Source organism: Haplochromis burtoni, unplaced genomic scaffold, assembly GCF_018398535.1.
Source record: "Haplochromis burtoni strain Fernald_Lab_line unplaced genomic scaffold, NCSU_Asbu1 Contig_184, whole genome shotgun sequence".
NCBI classification, from domain to species: Eukaryota; Metazoa; Chordata; class Actinopteri; order Cichliformes; family Cichlidae; genus Haplochromis; species Haplochromis burtoni.
In genome coordinates this window covers 1-22,770 of record NW_024582545.1, presented here as the reverse complement: position 1 = coordinate 22,770, position 22,770 = coordinate 1, and the positions used below count along the sequence as shown (strand labels likewise).

General features: G+C 38.8%; 1 protein-coding gene across 2 annotated transcripts in view; it reads left to right on the top strand.

The window, feature by feature from the left end:
- The window catches only part of rassf3 (Ras association domain family member 3), a 72,048-nt gene extending 50,646 nt beyond the window's left edge, over positions 1-21,402 (top strand). For both annotated transcript variants that reach the window (XM_042225842.1, XM_005934263.2), the window contains 5 exons: positions 11,700-11,807; positions 13,422-13,580; positions 13,829-13,916; positions 15,790-15,905; positions 16,687-21,402. In XM_042225842.1, coding sequence (XP_042081776.1) covers positions 11,700-11,807; positions 13,422-13,580; positions 13,829-13,916; positions 15,790-15,905; positions 16,687-16,836 — 621 coding nt within the window. In that variant the 3' untranslated portion in view covers positions 16,837-21,402. The remainder of the gene's footprint in view (positions 1-11,699; positions 11,808-13,421; positions 13,581-13,828; positions 13,917-15,789; positions 15,906-16,686) is intronic.
- Positions 21,403-22,770: the final 1,368 nt, after the last annotated feature.

Sequence of the window (22,770 nt, the reverse complement as noted above, 5' to 3'; positions counted from 1 at the left end):
TTTTTTTTTTTTTTTTTTTAAATGGTCTGGTGATCATTATCTTGGTGTGTGTGGTTTCAACATTTGGGTTTTTGCTGATTATAACCGAACCTGTGTTCTAGCTGATTTAACGTTGGTGTACGCTTGTATGGAGGTGGAGAGTTATTCAGACTCTTAAAAAGGATTTTCCACCATAGTGTAATTGGTGTAGGGCTGGTCTAACTATAGGGCAACATTACACTCTTCATCATAACATCCACTTGGAGTTGCATATCTCACAGGTATTGTTTGCTTTCACTATAATGCCCATCCAGACCCAGCTCATTGTTTCCATTGTATTGCCACAACAATTGTTAGCACTACTTTATGTAATTTAAGACTGTTTTTATAAAACAAACTATGAATCAGTTTAATGACTATGAATATGAGTAAATGATACAAGCTCCTGACCTAGGTTGTGTAACTGGTTTAAACTGGAATTATAGTGATATGCTTTTCCTTATTTTCCTTCATATATGCACTTTTGTTGGACGCTCGTATAACATGGCCAGACTTGAATGATCAGGTCAGTGTCAGGGCAGCAAATCGCTGTGATTTCCTAAACTTTTCTAAACTGTTCGCAGGTTTGGATTGTTAGGTTTGAACCAATTTTCAGCAAAGTTGTAGTGGTGCCATAATTGTCCAAAACTCAGCTATTCGTTGGAAATCAAATCAAACCTTTTGAAGCGTTAAAGATGGACGTAGCCTCTGCCATGGCACCTATTGGCTTAGGATGTTTTACAGTTGAAAGACCCAAGCTGAGTGTTGGATGTGACCAGGGAGAGGTGAGCTTGAACGACTTGTGGTTGACATGTCTGCCAATGAGCCATTGGACATCATCGTAAAATGTTTAGTAGGGTCACAGTGAAGCGAAGGTGAATGACATTTTCCTATCGATTTCTATACTATTGGAAGTCTTTGTGTAACCAGGGGGGTCACTGTGTGCTGGTATTTAAATAAATAAATAAATAAATAAATAAATAAATAAATAAATAAAATAAATATATAATATATGCATAGCCATTATGGATATAGTTTAGCCTTAAGCACTAAGGATTTCAGTGGGGGTTTTATTTTTAATGTTTTGCTAGCCTGTTTTTAACCACTGTTTACAAGACTGTATACTTTTACCCTTTCACTGGCAACTATTCAACTACTCAACTACTCCTTGTTCTCATATGAGCGGTGGAGTCTGTCCTGGACCTTGTTATTGTTTATTATCTGAAGTAGCTCCATCGAAGACTTGCCTCGTTTCTGTCTCTAATCTAATTTCACCAGAACTCACATGTTTGATTGGCTTAATATCTGCTAGTTAGCGTCACATTTGACTTTTGTGCCATTTTAATCAAAGTCAAGGTCAGGTTTATTTATACGGCACATTTCTAACAGCTCATGCTGCACAAAATGCTTTACAAACGAAAATGGAACTAAAATAAGTAAAATGCACAACAATGATGGAATAAAATATAAAAGAGAAGGAATAATACCATAAGAAAATAAAAACAACTAAAACAATAGCATCGTCCCAACACTGTGTCCAACATGATCAGGTTGTAGCATGCTTTCCCTGTTCCCCACCAACTCTGTTTATATTCCTGTATCTATGGTGGTCTCCAGCACACTTGCAGCACTAAAATTGAATCCAGCGAACCTACACTCTGGCTTGTGTCACTGCTTAAAAATCTCACTGTTTATTCAGCACAGCATTACTGAAAAGGCTGCTGGATCTTTATTTAACATGCTTCATTTTCACTTTAATCCATCTTATCAACAGTACAACACAAAGCTAACCACAGTTGTGGTGATGGGAATGTACCTGGTCACATGGTGCTAGTGGTGGGCGTATAAATTAGACTGACGCCTACAGTATCTTCAGAAAGTCATAAACATGTGTGTTTACACACCCAACAGGAGCTCAATATAACTTTCCTGGAGGAGGAGTGTTAGACTGCCTGAGGCTGATTTAGTGTTCATGTTTTCAGATATGACTGACTCGCTGTCCTGTTGCTTCATGTGTGACTCAACTGAGGCTGCTGTGGGGGGTTTGCCAGCAGCGAACCTTGTTCCACAAACCTTCATTGCCAGCGTTGTGTTCGTTTGCTTTTGCTTTCTTTGGCCGTGTTTGTCTAAATTATGACTGTGGCTCTCAGAGAGGTTGTAACATCTCATTAAAGGATTTAATGAGGCTGGTTTGTTTGTTTTGTTTGTTTCTTTTGCATGAGAGTTGGCGATGTAGGACCCTGGAAAACTGGTTTGGGGTTCCTGTAGTCTTCCAGCTCCTCAGTAAACTTTAAACTTTTAAGTCTTATTGGTGTCTGGGTTTTTAACTCCATCAGACATCCTCACATTAGCTTTGTTATTGTCGGTCAGTAACTTGTTTTCATGACCATCAGGATGAAAATGTTTTTTGTTTTTTTTGTTTTTTTAGAAATAACACTATTTTTGGCGCCGTACTGTAACTGTTGATTCAAATCAAGGATAAGCAATGTGACAGGAAATTATATTAGTTTAACCAAAACTATCAGCTATTAAGGTTTTTTCTAACCCTGGGAAAATGTGAGATAGCCCTGAAAAAGCGCTCCGTTTGTGTTCAACATCACAAATTGTCCTCTGGTTGTTGTTTTTCGTTGTAATCAGCGTGACTTTGAAACTAATTTATTTACACAGGCAGCATATTTTGTAACTGCAGCATGGATCCAACCCTTATGCTTCATTTCTAGCACTGCGGTGTAGGACGCAAGTTTACATTTATGGGACATTTGTGGTTGGGCTGTTGATGTCGATGCGATGGTGCACATCAGGTTTAACCCACAGCGTAGGAGTAAAAGTCCCCTGGAACCCTATGAAAAAGGTGATAACCATTGCATTTGAACATTTTTGAAAAAATAATTTGTTGTTTTTTTTATCACCTAAACCTACCCAATTAATTTACAGTTAAAAACTCCACTAAAAAAACTGTAGCAGTGAGACTATTCACACCACTGTCAACCCTTCAGCTTCCAAATGTGGATGTTTTTGGGTTTTTTTTTTTTTTTAAATGTCCTAAAACATGAAAAGTGTCCAGACGTACTAATCAATAGATGACTATTTCACAAAGTTCTGTCAGATTGGGCATTTCAGTGAATGTCTTGGCCAATAGATGACAAAAAAATAATGTCATAAATAATAAAATAATCAGTAATCAGAAGTACATTTTAACAAATCAGTGAAAAAAGGACAAAAAAACCCTCCATATTGATCAGGTTCATGGGTCAGGCGATAATAGATTTATTCAGTCATCAATAATAACTGAAAATGATATTGAAAGTAATCTGCAGTTTGTTTTCAGTGGAATAAAAGTCTCGAGGGGATCTCTCCATTATCTTTGGCTCGAACACACCTCGTTTGTTTCACTGCCTTCCTCCAAGGTCAGAACTATGAAGTTTCAAAATCTCAGCCCACACATGCTTACTCACTCCCTCCCCCCAACACACACACATGAACACACACATGAACACACCTCTTTGGGTCTGTTGCTCAATTCTTCTTGTGCAAAGCCTCGACTTCAGCCAGTGTTCCTGGGAATCGTTACGGTCTTAAAATCAAGAATAATAAGGTCCTAAAAATATAAGAATAGACCAAATTATAATGCATTATTCCAACATCAGTCTTAATTTGTATCGATCGAGGGTTTGTTATAGACACGATTGCTTGTGTGAGTCTTTCCCCAGCAGTGTGTTTTCCCCTGTATGTAGCTGTGTTAATGAAAGCCATTTTCAGGCTAATGAGAACATTTCTCAGCAGGCACTTAGCAGTTTGGGCTGATGACCCAAACGGTTAGACAGCAGCGGCGTCATGCTTTCAATGTTGTATTCATCTCCAACGCAACTGTGTCAACAGCCTGAGTGTTAGCGGAGCCTGAGAAGAAAAGCGATTCGGCTTTATTAAACGTGGCGTCAGAATATGACAGCTGCTAACGACAGAAACGGTTTTGATTTATTTCATTTTTTTCTCTACTTTTTCTTTTCCTCACTCCCTGCTTTTTCTTCTAACCCTGTTCCTCCTCCATCTTCTGCACGTCTTTGTCGGTGTTGGGAGCAGAGCGCTCTCCATCTCTGGGTGGCCTGGTGGTCTCCTCACAGGCTGCTGATTGAGCTGAGGCTTAACTGTGTGTCCTGAACATGTTTTCATGGTGTACTTCTCTGACCGCACTCAGAACGCATTGTCAGCGGTCCAGTTTGGTTCACATCATTGTGCTGAAGTGATGTCTCTGTGTGGTCCTGCTGATTTAGTCTGCAGGTTTTTACCTCTTGGCATGCAGACAATAACATCATTTTCTCTTCTTTCTGACTTATTTCATATTTTGCCTGCTTTTAAACTTTATATTTGAGGTTAAAGCTGAATATTTTACTTATTAACAACTTGATTTTGGTCTATAAATAAGTGTTTGGATTGTATTTAATGATATTCTGACTCTCCTCTCTTTTGATGAGGTTTTGTAATTATCTTTACATTCATTTTAATGCGGATTATTTTTGAGCACGTTTGAATCTTCTTCAAGAAAAAGGCAATAATATCTTTAATGATATCAGAAGAACAACAAAAAGCTAATGTTGCTCAGGTTAGTTTGAGAGTCAAAGCGATACACGTTTAATCACCTGGCAAGCATTTTTAAAGTAACTTTATTTTTTCAGTTTTGTTTCTTTTGTTTTTGTTTATTTAAGCTGAAATTGCTAAAGTTTGCTGGGGGTAGCTGTGTTATTTGCAGCTTCTCCCCCTCCCCTTTATAAATCATGTACATAATATCTTAGCTTTGGGCTGTGTTGAGGAGTAACACTGGATATTTTCGCTCTTTTTTTTGAAGAGTTAACAAAGCTTAAAATAACAGCTCAGACTGCATCTAGCAGCTTTGTCAGCCTCGAGGCTCTGGAAATCATCCAAAGTGTGAATGAATGATAGCTAGTGGTTATAGAAAATGGATAATTGTGGTTTACAGCTACTCTGCTGGAGCAGCTTTGCAAGTTTCAGTGTTCAAAGTAATCCTTATTTGTCTTATACGTAGCCTTGATGAAGCTTCTCAAATCTTCATCATCTCAGCTCTTAAACGGATGATTTGAACAGCAGGTAGGCGGGGATATCCCCTCACTCTATGACATCATATAAAAACAAGAGTAGAAAAAAACTGCTTAGAGCAGTCTGAATCTCCCCAACCCTTACTGGGATTACTTCTGCATACGTCTGACCTTGAAGCTTTGGTCATGTTTAATATAAGTATCTGACAATGTAATATTACATAGACATGACAGAAATAAAGAAAAGCAAAATACCTCAACATGTATAGATGCACGAGTAACTCTGGAACGTGTGCGTACGACCTGTCTGTTACAGAAGAACAGTATGAGGACGTCTATGGGGCATTTAAGTGATGTTGCACATGCATGTGCACGTGCATTACTGTAGGAATGCTGAGAGGAAAGGTGTGGCTGGGCTCGACTTCCCCCCATGGATCGGCAGGAAGTAACAGAGAGAGGGAGGCTGTGGAGGGGGGAAATTAATAAAAGGTGCTTTGTTTTGTTTTGTTATCCTAGTAGAAAGTAGCCTCAGCTTTAAAAGAGAGATTGGGAATAAATTTCAGTAGTTGCTGCTAGTTTCTCTTTCTTTTTGTGTATGCAAAGTTATTGCCAAGTATAGTTGATATAAACGTGTTCACCGTGTGGACTTTTGGTTAATTATTTCAGTTTAGTGGGAAACTAACATGATTTGTAGTCATCGAGTCAGTACAGAAATGTGAAGCTGGCCTCGAAGCAGGCAGAATTAATTTTAAAATACACCGTTTACAGTAAGAAATGAAGGCTCGTTGTTCATTTTTATAACATAAAACAGAATTTCAAACAATCTATGATTAAGCTTCTCCAGAGTGACGCTTGGCGCTTTCTTTAGTCTCATGATGATTTTCAGATGATAATGAAATCTTTAAAGATGTCCCATCAGACTTTAAAAGCTTGTAATGAACATTTGTTGCTTTTTTTTTTTTTTTTTTTTTTTTTTTTTTTTTTTTTTTCATTTAAGTTTTAAGAATTTGTTTAGGAAAACACAGGTGACATTAAAACTAGACCACAGATACTGGAGAATCTTCTAGAATCTGGAAAAAGTCAAGAGCTTTCCATGAAAGCGCCAGCACCACTGAAGATAAAGGAGGGATAGAGTTGAGAGAATGATGTAATATATTGCACCTATAGAGGAGTGTCCCGGTGTTAACTCCTGTCAATGTTTTGCTAAACGGACTTGCCTTTAATTATCCCAAACATACAGATCTGAGTCAAAGACAAGGGCAGAAAACTACCCAGCTGTACTCGAAGTGTCTTTGTTGTCCTTTAAAATATAGGTTCAGTTTAGGTGAATGACTGTGTTTAGTCTGCCTGTAGCACCTTTAACACACAAGTGCACAGTGTTAGTCTGAGCTAAGCGTGTTTTATCTACACATGCACACAGTGATGTCATGTGTTTACAGACAGGCGATGCAGACGAGCGTGACTGTGCTAAACAGAGACAAATGGTGTGTGCGCGATAAGATCCAGAGAAAACAAAAGACCAGTTTTCCTTCAGATTACTTCAACGTAAAGCCTGATATGACTCTCCCCTTCGATGGTTTCCTCTGTTCGCGCTTCGTTTTCTGTCTCCTCACTTTTATACGGCCTTTCTCTTCCTTTTCCCTGCTGACTCAGTTCTGCTTTTACACTTGGTCTGATGCACTGATTACTTGGTGCACTTGGAAAGCATTTTAATAGCCTGTCGTGAATGAAATGCGTCACCTGTCTTGATACAATAAACTTAAAAGAACCACAACTTTTCGGTGGTTTAACTGAGCATATTATTGCCTTTATCACCTTCCACCACTCAAACCTCATTTATGCTCCATTAGCAGCATGTTTCTATATAGCTTTTGTCTTTTTCAACCTGTGGACAGAATGCACTGTCTTGCATACTCACAGTATTAATAAGACACATCATGTTGATATACAAACTTAATAATATATATTGGTGCCCTGTCTGTTTAAACAAGTAATGCAGGATCTTGGACTTTAGGATTCACTCGTCTGAAAAAGATTCCAACAAATTTGGCCACAAAGCTGGAAAATATTCAGCTTTTAGTGCAAATCAATACTTCTAAAGAAGCAGTTCAGCACTTCTTTAAAACTTCTGTCTTCTGAATTGACGCAGAATCAAGACTTCCCTAGAAAACACTGACATCACTTCCCACACATACCAACTGTAGACTTCAGTGAAGTGATAAAGGTGGAGCCTGATGTTTAAAGGCCTTTTTGTCCTTCTTTGACTCATTGTGATTAATAATGTCATGGCAGGACCTCTTTTTAAAAACCTTCTTTCTGTTCTCCTCTGTCCCTTCAGTGCAGCGTTGCTCTTCCAGCTTTGGTGGGAGGGTTCACTGCACGCTTAAATTGGACCATGACCTCATTGTGTCGCAGCTCCGCTGTGCTCTGCTTGTCCTGTTTGTTTGGATTGTGGTCACTGTCTCCCTCCCAGTTACCTTTAACCCCGTCTACCCTGCTCGAAGTGGAGAAGCTGACACGCCCACATTCACACACACGCCTGCTTCGTACTAATATCACTTTAATCCTGCTGTTTCTCTGCTTAAACTGGTTAATTAGGACTTTCATCGGGAAACACATTAGAGGGAAGGTGTGTGGAAGCATTGAATTGACTATTTAAGATGAGGTGAGGACAGCTGATGTAGATCAGCAGGGTTATCTACTGACCTACACGATCTCCCACAAACAAACACAAACTCTGCAGAGTCAGGGAAGGAAGGATTCCCCTTGAGGGAGTATTTCTTCTCATATCCCCACTCACATCTTACCTTCTTTCATTTTTGTCCTCCCCGTGTGCACATTGAGATGGCACATAATCTGCTTATCTGTCACTTCCTGCTAATAAGCTTTGACTCGTCTAACCTAGCAACCACTTAAAGGTGAGACCGATGGTGGAAAAACCCCAGCAGGTCAAAATCAATGTCACGACACTCAGGTAGACACAGGTATTACCAAGTAGACGAAAGCATCTGTGAAACAGGGACTCGAACTGTTGTGACTTTGTTTCTGTGCCTGTGTGACTGATCAGATCTGCTTTAATCCCAATGAGTCAGTGTCTGGACTTATTACACGGACAGATTACGATCAACAGGGTGTCAGGAGGTGACTTCAGAGGCGTGTACTGTAAAGTTCAACATAACCAGGCTTTCTTGACAAAACCTAAAACAGGTTTTGTCAAGTCTCTCACAGCACAAAAGGAGTTGTTGACTGAGGTGGAAAACTGAGTATTTGGAGCTTTCAGCAAAAATACCAAATTGAAAGATCAGGTTGGGCCAAGAAATAAAAATAAATAAAAAAGGTTTATTTTATGTGTCACAGATTTAAGAATAAAAACTAATTATTATTATTAAGGATTGTGTTGATCATAGTGTACTAATTAATGAAGGACTATAGCAGTACCACAGTGCTAAAACTGTACATACTTAGGTGTCACTATAGAGGCTGAATAATAGCTCAGTAAACATGCATGCATGATCATTTTTATTATCTTGTTTTGTTGTTTGCAGTGATTTCAAATTGCTTATTTTTATGCAACAACTTGAAACCCCAAAAACCCTCAAAAGGTAAAACAGTAATTTCTTACTTTTGAGAACTCAAACAAATGAAGCTAAAAAACAAGCTAAATTTTCTTTTAATCCATTTGGTGACCTACTTCAACTCATAAACCATCAATAAATGCACAGGATTCATAATTTCAGGCAGTGACCGCCAAGTTCCCCCTGAAAAGATCCCCATATTTTCTTTTGTAATCAGGTAAGCATGCATTAGAAGAGTAAAGTAAATGTAGCTGCAGAGAAGTAAATCTGTCAGATTAGTGTTCTCCTTAAACATAAAGCACTTTAGCGCGGACCTAAACTGGCGTTGCTGTTTTTTCTCAGAGCCATAAACCTCAGTGCTTGCACATGCTGTATTGGCACCTTGTCTTTACTTTGAGCACTGTGTGCGTGTGTTATCCATATAAGGGTGTATGTGCCTTCAAAGCCTGCCTAGATTCTGCTGTGCGTGTGTGTGTGCGTGTGTGTGTGTATGTGGTTTTTAATAGATGCTGGGGAGAGCTGCACTATGCCCATGTAAGCTCAGACTGCTGGGGAATTAAAGTCTGTCTAGAGCATCTGCACTGGCACTCTCATATATAAACAGAAAATAATAGAAATCAGGTTTAAATTCTGCTTTGAACATCTGGAATCCACTGCTTTGAGACTTAAAGTTGTAGCTTTAAAAAATTATGTGACTTGGAGTAAAAAACATCTGTGGAGAGGAGCTGATTATTTACTCCGTTGTTCTATAATCTGCTGATAATTTTTTGACATTAAAATTTGAAGATGTCAAGTTCTCGGCCACACAATTAATTGGTTTTATTATAGGAAGACAATGTTTGGCTTTTTAAAGAGTTTAGATGAGCTGCAGTGAGCTTTCAATAAGTCAAAGCGGTTAGACCACAAAGGCCAGGCAGAACATCCATAGGATTTACCCCCTTATAGTTCTTATAAAGGAGGATGCTGCTCTTAGAATAAAACGATTTTTGTTTTACATGTTACAATATTTTTGCCATTTTAAGATGGGAGTCTTTGGATATTGATTCACTTTAGAGTTAGCCTAAAGTGGCAACTAGAGGAACTGCAGTCTATAGCACTTATATGTTGGTTGTTGCTTGGGTACTTCCCCTGAGCCCCAATTGTAACACATGGAGGCTTTCCTGAAATGTTTAAGGAAACATTTAAACCTTCCTCGTGGTCATTTATAACTCCAAAACATCAGTATTCAGGTTTAAAGTGGGTAACAGCTGTTATTTGAGCTACATACAGTATGAATCACTTTCTTACCTCTGAAAAGCGGCCGTGTGTCTTCAGAGGCTTCTAGAAACCATTTTATTTGGCTCTGAGGTCAACATCCCTGACTTTACAACCCATTATGTAACGTATTTGTTTCATGTGACCTGAATTACAGTTTTACGCACGTAGCCTGCAGTTACATATAATGCATTCTCATTTAGGATTCATTAAAAGGGTTTGGATGTGTATGTTTGTGTTCTCATATTGGTTCTTTTTGTCTTTATTGTGAACATTTCCTATCAGCTGACCTAAGTTTGGACCTTCCCCACCCTCTGGCCTCCCCCTATCTTCTAGGGTTATTTATAAAACCACAGTGCTGATGTGTGATCTGCGACTCTCACAGTGAGGTCTGTTGTGTGGCTGACTTGTCAAACATACATGCCACACACACATCACTGGCTGTTTGAATCGGTTATGCATGCTCTTCAAGTCCACGTGGCCTCCGGTCAGTCAGATGAGGCGTCTCTCTCCTTAAAAACACTTTTTTTTTTTCTTCTTTTTTTGTGCTGCTTATGTTATATTTTCAAATGCGATTCTCATGAAGTGTTAGCTCTTTCCTCCAGGATGTTTTAGTCTAAAATTAGGAGTCAGTCGCTTATCATGAGACCTACACTGATGTAAAAAGGTGTTTTTGTCATGTACTCGCCCTCCAGTCAGAGCTGTTAGTTTAAAAAAAATAAATAAAAAAGCAGACACTTGACACCTGTTCCTGTTTATATTCACAGGAAGGTATATTTTGACAAAATATATTCATGACAAGTATAAGTGGGGATTACATTTTGTCTGTTGCAGAGCACTTATATCAACAAACATGATCTTAACAAGTTTACTCTTCTCAAGCTGATATGAGGGGGCGGGGCCACACAGAAACCCCCTTAATACTCGCTGGTGTTATTATGATGACGTATTGTAAATACGCTTATACTCCTTGCTGCCTTTTTTTTCCTTCTGACTTCTTGTTATTGTTATAAATCAAATGGTAAAGAAGCAGCCACTTCCTGTCCTCTTTTTACTTAATTTATTGAATTTTTTTTTTTTTTTTGTGTAATAAAAAAAAAAAGCTGGCTTGTTGCACGTATAAAACTGGGCTAAATATGATTGGGTTTAATACTATTAAATAGCTTTATTTATTCATTTATCCATCCATTTTCTGCCTGGGAACACCGGATAACCAGATTATATCATCAAAATTTAATAAGCATAGTATAAAAATCAGATGATAGAGGTTAAAAAAAATGCTTGATTTGATTTATGTTAGCATGACTTATTTGTTAGAATCCTTTAATTTTTTTGCATGATGAGAAAAATATGAAACTCTACACATTTCGAGCTGTCGGGGTGCTCGTTGCTTTCCTTAATGAACTTAAACAGAAAGGAGGATTGTGCAGAAGCAGAGCTTCTTCTTGGCAGCTCTACACTCACCCTAAGCACCTTGGAGCTCTGGTTATCTGTTTTAAGGCTTGTTTATAAAGAGATCTTTTTGGTTTTAAAGTTGTCTCACCCACTTGAAACCAACAAGAGATACAGTACATTATGTCAGAGTAATGTGCACAGCTTTGTAGTATTGCCGTGTATCATCCTGTAAAATCAGAAAATAAAACGCTGGTTCTTGATTTGGATTAGAAAGAATTATTCCCTCCCTCGTTTTTGTGTCCCACCGCTGTTGTCTAAACAGAGGATGTATTGTTTTAATAGTCCTGGCTGGTTTGTGACTTATCATGTCGCGTTTCCTTTCCTTCTTTGTCCCTTTTCTTCTAAGGATGTGGAGAAGGAGAGAGAGTTGCGGACAGAGTTCAGCAAAGAGGAAATCTGGCAGAGAATCGAGCAGTACAACTTGCTAACCAAAGACCACCTTAAAATGACGCTGGTGAGTATAATATGCACACACGCACACACACTCACGCAAACACACCTTTTAAAAAAACAAACCCCATCAACCAGGGCTGTCTTAATGGTTCCACTCTCCAGACTCCTGCAGAGCTGTGCAGGCTCTAAATCTCAGATTTTGAAGTTTATAATGTTGCCGTGTTACCTCTGCCTCCCTCCTGCTCCCAGCATTCCTCAGTGCTCGCATCAGAGTGATGTGATGTTATTCCTGCTATTGTTCTCGCCCCGCAGTGTTTTCATTGGCAGCGTGACAGGTGTCTGAAGTTGTCTCTCTCCACTTCAACTCAGAGTGAATTTCAGTAGAAATGAGAGATGTCAGGTGAAACTGGGGTTTTCTGGCCGTTAAAGCACCACATGAAAGAATGCAAGCATTTTTGAAGGAGCGGCAGGTTACAGAGGATGTTTCCTGAGGTTTTTTTCCCTTAGTCATGGAAAATCATCTATTTTCAGACAAGGAGTTAAGCTGACCGCACTCTTAACAGATGGGAAACGGCACATCTAAAGGCCAGTAGATTCTAGTCTGACACTCAGAGGGGAGCCCAGACATAATAACTGAGTCTGTCCACTAAAAATCACATTTTAACTGGCCAATAAAAAGTTTACATTCATTTATACATTTGAACATATGAGGTTTTAGAATATAAAGACAATAAATGGACAAAAAAGCTGCATAGACACATAATATTAGCTTATATTGGTCACTCATGCCCAAATCAGCATGTATGTAATGAGATAAAATGCCATACTACTAGAGCATTATATAAAGATTAAAACAAAGTGTTGTCTAAGGCTAATCTGTGCAATTTTCCAGTTGATAATAAAGTCTGTTGGGAACTTGAGCTACCTTTAAACACTCCATTGTTAATTACTTGTCATTGTTTTGCTTTTTTATAACTGAGAAAAAAGACAAACTCACTGATTAAGGAGATAATGATGATACTTTCCAAAATATTTTATGCTGAAATGAGTCATAACTCAAAGTGGGTGTATTCATAAGATGCTCATCGTGAAACTTTAACTTTCACAGTCAGTTTGTTCCACAGTCATGATAATAATGTCTGTAAATAGGTTTCAGAGCTCACATTCAATCCTTTAAAAAAAAAAAGTCTAAATGTTTATTTATATTTTAAAAAACTGAGAATATTTGTTACTTTTGCAGTTAATAGATCATCAGGACAGTTTAGAGCCGATTGCTCTGCATATTTTAAGTAGTGAGTGGATGAATGGGTAGTTTCACTATGAGAAGCCTGCATGTTTCTGTTTCAGCACACCTTTTCTGTCCAATTTCAGTCTTCATTCTTTAGGATTTGTCTTTCTTGTTCATCCCGTTTTTGTCTTTTTATCATTCCATCTTTGACGTCTACTTGTTTTTTTACTTCTCTTCATTCTTGGCCTCTTTGTCTACTCGTGACCTTCACACACACACTCCTCCCAGCCCCATATGGAGTAATGAGATTAAGATAGTCTTCCTCCATCTGGGGCCATCTGTCCTGCAGGTCACACTGGGCTTATTGGGTGAACTGGGCTCACTTAGAGAGATCATGTAGCAGCTACCATAGTGGCCACATTAAAACATTAACTCTGTCTCTGTCAGGGTGCGGGCGGTGTGTACACGGGTTTCATCAAGGTCCAGATGGATTTGCGGAGGCCAATGACGGTGCAGGGAAGTCAGACAAGAGCTGGGGAGGCCTTCTATCTGCCCCAAGGAGTCTCCAACACCCTTCATGTCAGCTCGAAAACCACAGTCAAAGAGGTTGTTAATGCACACGCAAACACACACACATGTGAACACACTGCAGCCTGCTTAATAGGTTAATTGTGATCTGATGACAGACCGGTTGAAGTCGAGAGACAGACAGGGCTAAGTTCATTGATTTCACTCAGTTTTGTATGTTCTTTATCCTTTTAAGCAATAAATTAACGACAAAGCAACACAAAAATCTTCTAGAAGAGCTGTCAGAGTAATATTGACGGGTGTTTTTCTTTCTCGCGTGTCTTCAGGTGATCGTCGGCTTGCTGAGCAAATTCACAGTTGCAGACAACCCGGCTAAATATGCCCTGTACAAGAGATACCGGCGGGAGGAGCAGGGTAAGACTGGGTGTGAGAGACGGGGTTTCATGCCACTATTGCCACGCTCGGTGTGTGTGTGTGTGTGTGTGTGTGTTGTGTGTGTCGTGTTGTGTGTGTGTGTGTGTGTGTGGTGTGTGTGTGTGTGTGTGTGTGTGTGTGTGTGTGTGTGTGTGTGTGTGTGGTGTGTGTGTGTCGTGGGTGTGTGGTGTGTGTGACGTCGGTGTGTGTGTGTGTGTGTGTGTGTTGGTTCCCCTCTGTTGATGCCAGAGGCTCTCCCTACTATAACAGCTCACCAGGGATACCCACACATGCAGATATAAATACAGTGCACATCCATGCTGTGAATGAGCAGCTGTTACAGGCTGTTGGGTGTCACACGATGTCTTTCAGTGAGGAGAAGACAGTTTATTAACCTTATGCATTGATTTAAAACTATAAACACAACTCACAGATGCTTGTTTGAAGCTTGTGAGTCATTTCAACTCAAATTTTTATAGATTTAGAGTGTTTTTGTGTGTTTTCTCCCCCTTCTTTAAACGCTCCTGTTCTGGTTTGCATTCATGACTGGAGACGTACAGCTAATAAAAGTCAGAGTCTAGACAGACGCCTGACTGCAGACACTTGAGGACTTTTAATGAACTTGTCTGGTGTTTCAGGAGAAAAGTTAAGGTGTCTGAGATTTAACTGCGGTCTGGAAATGTAGAAACATCTTCGACTTTGTTTCAAATTGAGACGAGACGACTCACGATGTGGTCGAGGAGAACTTGGATATGTAAAGAAGAGAATCATTTGAACCAAAGCTTGTAGGGATGTACAGGGTGCAGAAACATCTCCTTCAATTGTTTTGCTTCTGCTCACTGTTTTTTCTTTAGCTCTTTGCTTTTATTTTAATCCCTTCTGAAAGTTAGAAAGCCTTAAATTGTAAATCTTCTAAACCAATAAATGATGGTCAACATACAAATATGCAGAATTTGTTAGGAAGAGACAAAAGATGCAATTGTAAGCGACACACAGTCAGACTGTTTTCATCGCTGTCGGTTAGTACTGCTTTGTCAGAAAACCGGTCTTTGTTGTGTGTGCTGTGGCATACATTAAGGCAGAAGTGATGCTGATTGGTCACTCCTTTGAGATTTTGTTAACGAGCAGGGTTACTGGTATGCCAGTGCCCTCACTGGCATACCAGTAACCCTGCTTATTTAACCCAAACTGCAATCTTTTCCTAACCCTAACTAAGTAGTTCTAAAACACAAAGTGCTCAAAAGGAGTAGAAACCAGAGTCTTCTGGCTGTTAACCCAAGAAACGATGCCCCCAGCACTCTCCAACCTCCTTACAAGGACTTTGCATCTTTGTTAAACATGAACAATACTTTTGGGGCCAGAGGGCTAAAGGGCACCTTGCAGAAGGAACATCACAAAGTGTCACTGGGCTGAGAACACACTGATGAAGCATGAGGTCTGTAAATGAATATACACACTACCCTGACATCCTAATTACACCGTAAGCCCTGAAAAATCGGCTTTTGTCCTCAGATGCTGTCAGCAGACAAACCGATGAGTTTTCAGATTGAGGTTTGGAAATATGTGAATGTCAGAATAATCAAGCCTCTAGCACCTTCTACATCTTTTGCAGATGTAAATACATTGCTGGCAATAACAGAATCTGTCCCTCACTGTCTGTTCCTGTAAACTACCGCATGGTAATATGGCGCTCCCATCCTTTCATCCTTTGCCAAATCCATTTATATGTGCACAGAGGAACAGCTGCCTGTGGTTGCATGCAGCGTGCATACTGTACAGACTAATTAAATCTGTTTGTGTGTGTGTGTGTGTGTGTGTGTGTGTGTGTGTGTGTGTGTGTGTGTGTGTGTGTGTGTGTGTGTGTGTTTTGCAGTTTATACATGCAAGTTGGCGGATGCTGAGAAGCCGTTGTTTCTTCGCCTGGTGGCGGGACCCGACCCAGACCTGCTCAGCTTTGTCCTGAAAGAACAGCAGACGGGAGAAGTCATGGTAACACTGATTATCACCACATTTCAGCTTTATTGACATCTTCGTGGCCTCTGTGCTCTTTCGTCTCAGAGTTCAGCCATTCCCAAACGAGACGCTGCTGTGGCCCATTTCAAAACTTTAAAATCTAATGCACAATTCTTTTGTGTTTTCATTTGATTTAGATCTTCTGAGGATTTACTTATTGAGGCTGACCTGCCATAAACTGTTTGATCTCAAGTATCTCCCAGCATTTGCTCTTAACAAACCTATGAGTTTATGATTTTTTTTTAAAAAGGCAGAAAATGAACAAGTACCTTTTTTTTTTTTTTTTTTTTTTATCCCCATGACTTAAATATTCAATCACAATTTTTAAACAACAATGACAAAAACTGGAAAACTGGCAAAGAAAGTGACTGTAAATTAATTCTGTAGTACCTTTACAGCCCAACAGGGGGCCACAGTGTTTGGCAATCACCATCCTAGTCTTTTTTCCCCCGTTCCTTTTAAATCTTTTACTTTAAGTTATCATTGTACATTATTGTTATCATTCTATATTCAAACCTAGCAGCTGACTATTTAAAAAAATTGTTTTCCTAGTGAAACTTCTACGACAAACTTTTTAAAAAACGTGTTTTTAAAAAGTAGTAAAGGTGCCATTGTTGTTATCCCAAGATGGATGCTACGCATAAAAAGAGAAATAACCACTCCTACTGTACTATCAAGCATCATCCATAGACATATACTTTATCAATTAAAAAGGAAAAAACTGAACTGAGTGAAGTTTTCTTGCTTTTCTCCTCAGTGGGATGCCTTCTCCATCCCTGAGCTGAAAAACTTCCTGCGGATCCTTGACAAGGAGGAACAGGAGCAGAAGGACGCAGTAATTCGTCGCTATGAAACCTACCGGCAGAGACTGCAGGAGGCACTGCTGGAGGTCAGGGGGCCTTCTTAAGAGGATATAACCTCCTTGAAAAAGGACTACTGCCCCCTAGAGGGACGAAGGGGATGTTTTGTTTTGTTTTTCATTTTTAATCTCCTGGTGTACATTTTGATGGAGGGAGGGATGTGAACACAGAATCAGGAGAGAGGATCCAGCACCTGGAAGAAGGGATAATAAAGGATGACAAGAGGACAGAAAAAAGAGACTGCAAATAAAAAAGACGAACAGACAGAATTTTGGTTGCTGGATTCAAGATTTCAAACTGCTTCCCGCTCGGCTCCGTCTGCCTGCAAACACCAAAGATTCACTCACTGTGCCATATCCATTCATCCTCTTCACTGTTCGCCGTCCATCCCTCTCTTCTTCTTCTTCTCTCACTCTGTCCTGCTGTCACATAATTTATGCAGTTCATCCTTTTTGTTTCCCTCACCTTTTTATCCTTTGAACTTGTGAAAGACTCAAGGCCATATGTTGAATTATTTTTATTTAATTTGTGTGTTTTAAAGGTCTGTACATATTTTTTTTTTTATTTATATGGGTGAAGCTTTTTATTGCTTTTTCTTTTTCTTTTTAAAACAAAGTCTTATTTTTGTTTTATTGTAGAGGCGGAGCAACAATCTGCTTGTTGACACAGATGCTGAGAATAGTTTTTTCAGACTTCAGCAGGACACAGAAAATCCAAACATCAGAGCATGAAAGACCATTTAAAAAAAAGTTATTATCATAAAATGGAGTTATTTTAACCCACAGTAGTTGTAAAAGTAAATACTGATTCCAATAATAATAGCTCTAATTACAAAGAATGAAAATGGATTGGAGTTCTTCTGGATTTATCCGTTCCAAAAACATGTCCAATCAAAATATATGAATCTGAGAAGAAATTCTTATTATATTCGTTATCCATTTATATGGAATTTAATTATCTGTTCATATTTTTTGGCACATTTAGGACTCCATAAAAGCCAGCCTGAGATTGTTTGCATGAAAGAAAGGAGAAATGAAAGGTGACGTAACGGAAAACAGATGCAGGAACTCTAGAGAGATTTTTAATAGGAAGAGTAAAAGAACGATAAGATGAGTCTTAACTGGAACTTAACAGGAAGTAGTTTAGTTTTGGTTGCAGTTTGTAAAAAACCAAAAAAAAAACGCTGTTTGTTTTTTCATGTGGAGTGAAGATGAACTGGTGGGATCTGAAGCCTTTGTGTTTTTTCCACCACCAGCAGAGTTTCGTGAACCATGAGCTGAATAGACTGAAGCAAACTGCTTGAACTTTGACCCCCCCCCCACCATGTGGTCAGTGTGGAGATTTGACAGGTTTCTGGAAGTTGACTGAGCGGTTCAGAGGAAGTAGAAAAGAAACATTAGATGCAGGAAAGACAAAAACTAGGGGAAGATAAATGGCACGAGGAGCTAATACATGGGAAAGACTGTCATACAAGCAATGTGACCGTGGCCTTGAGGACCATGACGGGGGTTTCCTCCAACCGCAAGTCACTTTGATTAACTGCTTGTTCACGTTTTGCATTACGTGAGCTCCTCGAGTCAATGAGTGCAAGAAAAGGAGGTCTGTGAGTGCTGATAGCTGCTGAGACCAGAGAGGAAAAACAGCGGCATTGTGTGCGTTTCAACCAGTCTGTCAGCAGGCATTCATTTAAAACGCAACTTTTTGATACGCTTATCTTGAACTAAAATGTGCAGCCTTGACCTCATAAACCTCTCTTAAGGATAAAATAAGAGTGGGACACAAATCAAGGCACGCAGGACTGTAGTAAACATGAGGGTTTAAAGGCAGAAAAACTAAAGAAATGCATCAGAGTGCAAAAGAAGGCTCAACGAGAAAAGGGTTTTCTTAAGAAAAGGCCTTAAAAACCTGTGATATATATATATGCAATATTTTTTTGTGATGATGTAATCTATCAGTTAAAAGTCAAAGAGGCTTTTTCTTGTTTGCGTGGAATTTTTTTTTTTTTTTTTTGGGGTGGGGGGGTAATTTTAAAGAAAACAGTCAATAATCTGGACAAACAAGTCAAAACATTAATGTTCATTGCATTTTATCTTTATGTTGCAAAATGCTGTTTGCTGTTTGAGCTGCAGGTACTAAATGATGTCAAACTGAGGGTGCTGCAGGGCGTTTCTGTAGGAGACTGTCGCCATCTAGTGGTCAAACACGCCAACTGTTCTCTTGCTTCTGTGTCAAACTTGATTTATCTTATAGAGTTATTTTGTTTTTATTTTTGTTATAACCAAAGATATTTTTTTGTGTTGTTGCCTGGAGCAAAACATCTATTAGGGGCCTCATCCCACCAGAGGGAAAAACATACAGTATATATAGTTTAGAGGTTTTATTTAAAGGGGTTTTAACCCCAGTTTCTTCTATTATTAAACACTGGGTTAATTTTATGGAAGCAAAAAAGGGCCTTTAGAATTTAAATGAATTAATTTAATATATAATCTCTGGGTTATCATGGGCAAAAGTCCAGCATTATAAACTTTAACACGCAAGGTTTAAAAGAGAAGGCGGCCAACTGGAATATGTTAGAAAATGTTGGATTATGGGAAATGTAGTATCTATTGATTTGGAGCATTTCTTGGTAAAAGTTGAAACACCCTGACCCTTTCCTTCTCAGAATATCAGCATTTTTTTTTTATTCCTTTTTCAGTGTCTTGTAGAAATTCCCAACTTTTATGTAATTTCCAAAGACAAAACTCATTTAATAACTTAATGGTTACATGTAAATACAAGAAATTTAAATTTGGAGGTCTTTTTAAATGCTTAATTTTTAGTATGTCATTTGAAAACTTTGAGTATATAATTTTAATTATTGGTGGTTTTACTTTTTCAAGGTTAACAAATTCAGAAAACAAAATACAATTATTTTGGCCCTCTTTTGCTTCCATACTTTATAGTTGAAAGTGATGCGAAAGTCTGAATGGAAACAGTAACTGAATCTTGAAGCCATGTTGTTGCTTTTTGTGTATCTCATAAACAACTTTAGCTGTTAAAACACATCATCCCCGACTATTTGCATGAAATTTAATTTTTGGGGCACTTTAACTTTGAATTCAGGGAAAACGGGTTTTTAAAATTTAATTTTTTCTCCTGTGTACCGCGATCACATGCTCTACTTTATCTTAACATCTAACACACTATAATCTTATTATTCTTTTTCTGTTTTAACTGATGAAAGTATAGTGTGGCAGAAGTCGACGATTGTGAGGTCATTTAATAAGTTTTGGTCTCAGTGAGCTTCCGTAGGATTTTGCTCAGAGTTGGCTGTGAAATATTTTGCTTACTGTAAACAATCCTGGGCTGTTCAACATTAAAAGCATGCGTTATTTTAGATAAAACAGCAGTCGGACAGCGTCTGGAAAATAGTTTTCAGATGCCGTTTCTGATAGAAATTAGGATTTCTGAGGAATTATGTCATGGAAAGCTTTTTGGGCCAGTAGTGTTCATGTATGAAGATCAGATATAATACCTTGTATGTATTCAGAGATGTTGTTTTTAAGGCTGTTCAAACATACCTACAGTCTGATAGCGTGCAAACCATTGGCTCCTTAGTCTTAATTGAAATATTCTTATACTTTCTGTCATTTTACACTATTTAAACCTGTTTTCCTTGTTAGCATATGTTTTATTTCTTTAGATGTTGCTGAAATTTGACTATTGTTCTGATTGTTAGGCTAATTTGGATGAATTCTTTATAAAAACATCACAAAATCATCAAGCCTGTTGAATGTTAATATTTTTACGCTTCATGCGTATTTAAGAGCTTTCAGCTTCAAGAGCTTTGCTTTTCTTTGAAACTAGCTTCACATTTTCACTTTTAGTCTTTTTTTTTGTCCCCAAACTGGATATAAATTAGTGTATTATATAGGATAATATAGTGTAAAATGACAGCTCAGAAAACATTCACGAACTTTACATGTAAGAATATGTATTACTTCATTGTTTTAAATCTTTAAATCTTGTTCTTTAAAAACAAACAAAAAAACCCAAACAAACTAAACTAAATTTGTTCACAAGCTTAATTTTCTGAGCAGTTTTGAAGCTTCTCTTCTCAGATTTGTGCGCTTGGGTCTGTGGTTTGAACATCCACAAACTGTTGTGTTAAATGCCAAAGACCTGTGTTGTTGAAGCTCTTCCTGATTTTTCCCAGTGATGCTGTTTTTGTTGTTGTTGTTGTTGTTGTTGTTGTTGTTGTTGTTGTTCACCCAGACTCACTATAGAGAAGCGATACACCTTTTCAGGTTTATGATGAGCTTGAAAACACAACGCTAACTCTGTTGTTCTACACTTGAGTTAAAAAAAAAAATCTAAAGGGTTTTCTGGGTAAAAGTTCCAGATCTGAGCTGCAGTTGGAGCTCGGTCTGAAATGTCCCGATCTCTGTGCCTTTGTACAGTTCAACAGCTGCGGGCAAACCTGAAGGAGAGGCTGAAGGTCTCATCGTGTTCTCTCTCCGTAGGCTGAGGCGGGTTTATTTTTGTAGGTGATTTCAATCGTTACCAAATGTGGCCTTTCCTCACGGCAAGGCGGGCTTCATCTATTAAAGGTGAAATTATAAAAGAAACTTAAAGGGTTGTGTGATTTTTGTCTTCTGTTTCAGTTGTTTACTCATTATTTTACTCAGTTTTACTAAGAATGTGACCCCATTCCTTTTGAATTATCTGAGTGTACCTACTTGTTCTTCAAATGGTCTCACTTCAGACTTTTTATTTACAAATAAGCCATGTTGTTCAGGGCTGTGGACAAGTATTTGTCCACTTCCTGATTTCTTTGGGGTTTTTTGTGTGTATTTGTCACACTTAAATGTTTTAGAGCAGGGGTGGCAAACTCAATAGCACAGGGGGCCAAACCTCAAGGCACACTTTAGGTCGTGGCCCAGTTAAGAAAAACATTCATTGAACACACTAAAACAATGTTTTTCTTTAAAACATAAATATGAATAAAAACAGACAGGAATATAATTCAAGAATAAATAAACTTAAAAAAATAAACTTTAACTTTAAATATTTTGCTCTGCATAAAAATATATCCTGTCAAAATTATGCAAGTTAGAAATATGAACGTGCTGCCAAAACCCCAGAAAAAATAAATGAAAACATATACAAGGTTCGAGCCGCATGCAGACAGAGCTGGGGCATTGCTTCAGGAATGGAACTAATAAACTCTGAAGACCCTTCAGTGTCGTGCTTTCCCTTGAGTGTCCCATTAGACTGCAGCTCCATCTGAATCTGCACAGGTGCAGTTTCCACGTCAACTGTAAATGGATTGTGAAGCAGCTCGAAATTCTCATTTTGTGCTTCAAAGTCACCAAAGCGCCACGCGAACTCAGTGCGCTCCGTTTATCAGCAAAGTGCGCATTTGTGAACACTGTTGCGCTGACTTGGTTCAACATTACTTGGCAACAGGGAAAGTGAGGCAAGTTGCACTGGTGCATTTGTGACGGCTTCACTTGAAATGCCTTCATCGCATCATGCCATGCCCATGAACTGACAGATTTCCTTGCTGAGGTCAAAAACCCTATTGAGAATTTTTCCCCAACTCAGCCAACGGACCTCTGTATGATGGCATGTCGGCAAACTCTGTCTTTTATGTGGGAAATAGATTCAAATTGACGGTGATTTAAACCTTTAGCTCAGATAAAATTTACGGTTTGCGTCACGGTGATCATTACATGTTCCATTTTTAGGACTTTACCACACAGCGTTTCCTACCGCGGTAAAGTGAGCCGCGGTCAAGCCAGCCGCCTCTTATCCGCCGCATAAATTTCCTTGCGCTTTTACACCAGTCTTTACGGTAGCGCCTTTTTGCTTTATATCCCGATCGAAAGCCTAGACCCGCGCGCACGTGCATGCGCGCACCTCAGGTCAAAGTATGTCATGCTCTAATGTATCGTGTTTTTCTTTTCTGTGCTTTAATTTGTCTACAAAGTGAAAATAAC